The sequence below is a fragment of the Phoca vitulina genome, unplaced genomic scaffold (genome assembly GCF_004348235.1).
Source record: "Phoca vitulina isolate PV1807 unplaced genomic scaffold, GSC_HSeal_1.0 scaffold28, whole genome shotgun sequence".
Lineage (NCBI taxonomy): Eukaryota > Metazoa > Chordata > Mammalia > Carnivora > Phocidae > Phoca > Phoca vitulina.
In genome coordinates, this window is record NW_022589731.1 from 24,632,340 (window position 1) to 24,634,839 (window position 2,500).

The 2,500-nt window shown below is 45.7% G+C and overlaps 1 protein-coding gene across 12 annotated transcripts in view; it reads right to left on the bottom strand.

Moving 5' to 3' along the window:
* The window catches only part of EBF3 (EBF transcription factor 3), a 115,014-nt gene that overhangs the window by 9,668 nt on the left and 102,846 nt on the right, over positions 1-2,500 (bottom strand). For all 12 annotated transcript variants that reach the window (XM_032423296.1, XM_032423298.1, XM_032423295.1 and 9 more), the window contains one exon: positions 872-960. In XM_032423296.1, coding sequence (XP_032279187.1) covers positions 872-960 — 89 coding nt within the window. The remainder of the gene's footprint in view (positions 1-871; positions 961-2,500) is intronic.

Below are 2,500 nucleotides of genomic sequence, written 5' to 3' on the forward strand. Positions count from 1 at the left end.
TGATATTGCTTATGTTCATGCTGAGCATTAAAAAGGTAATGTCTAAAAGGTTTTACTGTGTTAATAAAACTCAGAGGTGGTCAAGACTTGGGTGCACACAGGGATGGAATGTAAAATAATCAGTCATAATGTTATGACTTCATCTTTCATTGTGTGTTTTCAACTCTGCCTTGAAAACCAGAGATGGCTTCTAAAGAGAGAAAGAGACAAAATTATATCAAAGGAGAGGGAAAATTATAAGCTTGACTTATCTTTAATGTTATACATCAAAATGAAATTCCTGTGATACGTGGCATGTGCACAAACAACGCGGGCAAGCTTTTGTCTTTGTTGAATTTAAATGAAAAGTCCCCCTAGATATTAATATGTGGACTTCATTTGTTAGCTTGCTAAGTCAGGGACTTATAACAAAAGCTTTGTAAACAAAAGATTAAACTGAATCGAGCTTTAGAAAATGAAAGGAAAACAAGAGTCAAGTAATCACAGATCAGTCTGGGGCTGCTTAGATTGAAATCAGCGCGGGCTACTGGAGTGGAAAATGTTTAATTGAACTATTTCATTACGCGGAAGTTTATGTCCCCCTCACAGAATCCAAAATATTTGTACCAGAGAAGCCTGTCTTTTCCTCCTTTAAATAGATGGAGATGAGACATGAGCCCGGCGACCGCGGGGGGCCCCCTTCCCTCACCCTTCGCCCGCCTCGGACGGGCCGGGGCACGGGCCGGGGACGACTCCCCACACCTGCCGGCCTTGCCACGGTCGTGGGGTCCGGGGCACCTGGGAGCCCCCCTTCCCAGCGCACCTGCTGCCCCCGAACCGGAACCGGCATGGTGGCGGACCCGCGTAGGGCGCCACTTGCTCTTTTACTAACCTTGGGTAACCTTTCGGGATCACCCGGATGTCTTGGGATCACTTTCTGCAACCTCTGAAAGCCGTAATCTATGGTTGGTTCATTAAGGGCTGTAACAGGACACAGAAATGTAGGTCAGGTTAATTACTTTTATGTCATCCATTACTCGTTTATTGCACACTTACAAATAAATGTGTGACTCTCCTTTTCTGACGCTCTCGGAGGCAAGCACCCCCGAACGCTAGCTCTGTCTTAAGGAATGGATTTCCCCCCTTTCTTTTGCACATAAAAGCAATGATTATTTCTAATCTATAATTAGACTGGAAGAAAGTCAACGGGTTACTCAATATATTGTAAGAATGGCAGTGCAGGCAGAAGGTGGCAAGTCTTGGGGCCATACATAGCAATCACCACTGTCATGATCACTGTCTACATCACGCGGTGCTTTCCACCCTGGCCAGGGATTTATGGGAAACTGGCAATTATGACATATGTCCAGCTATTGCTAGCTGCAGATTTATCCCTGTGGTCCTTTTCTGTCTAGCATATTGCCTGAGCACAAACCAGGCAGGAGGAGCACTTATTCTTGCAAAGCTTTAATAATCTGTGAATGGCTGACTACAAACTGATGTAGAGCACTATCATTCCACCAGCCTCACGAAATTGCCGGCCACAAATAGTAATTAATCTTTTTATCCCTCAAATTGTAATTTTGACTATGAACTGTGCGCGGCCATAAATCAGCGGCACACGCGCTGTGTACAGTGCATGAATCACGGCCGGGACTCCGTCCGACTGCACACTCTGTGTTTAACAAGCTTTATAAGGAGCCATTGGGCTTTATTATGGCTTCGCGTGACTCCAACAAAAACTGAGCCCGGAGGCCCGGGGACGTGAGTTAAGATGAAAATACTTATTAGAGTACATTACTTCTTGATGTAGATATCGTTTTCCGTGGAGTAACGCCACGGTGCATGGCGCGACATAAATCAGGGGGTTTTCTGAGACTAATAGGACCTGCCGCCATCTATTCATTACGCAGCCCACAATTTGGGCCATCACTCATTAGTCAGCATGTAATTTGATGATTAACACCACCCAACTCAGCAGGTCTGCAAGAGTGCGGGGAACACAAAGGCGCCGGCTTCGAGGAACGAGGTTAGAGGCTGCCTTTGAAAGTGCTCTCTGAAATAATTGGTCACTGCTTTTCCTCGAGCGCCGGTGTCAACACCCACGGTGGGTCTCGGACGCGGCGGGGCCGGAAGACTCGCACGCACACTCAATAACACGCCCGTAAGTTGAGGGCCACAATATGATCTGACATTCCATCATACATCCCAGAGACAAAGGTCCGCACAGGAATGTGAAGTAAGACATTTTCTTGTTAATAAAGCATTGATCCGACGTATTGATTTTACATGACATGGCTTTTGCTGCGATTTTGCCCTCTTTTTTCTTTGCAAATAGTAAAGCTCTTCAAAATGCCTCGGTGTATGTGACATGGCAAAATTTCTAACTCTCTGTGATGTAAATTCTATATGTGTAAAACCACTTCATAATCAAACCATTAATCATCAGAAGCTGTCAGCGTTGACTTGGGGGACAATTTGTCATGTCTCTGCCGGGCCAGGACAAGGGTGTCAAGGCGGA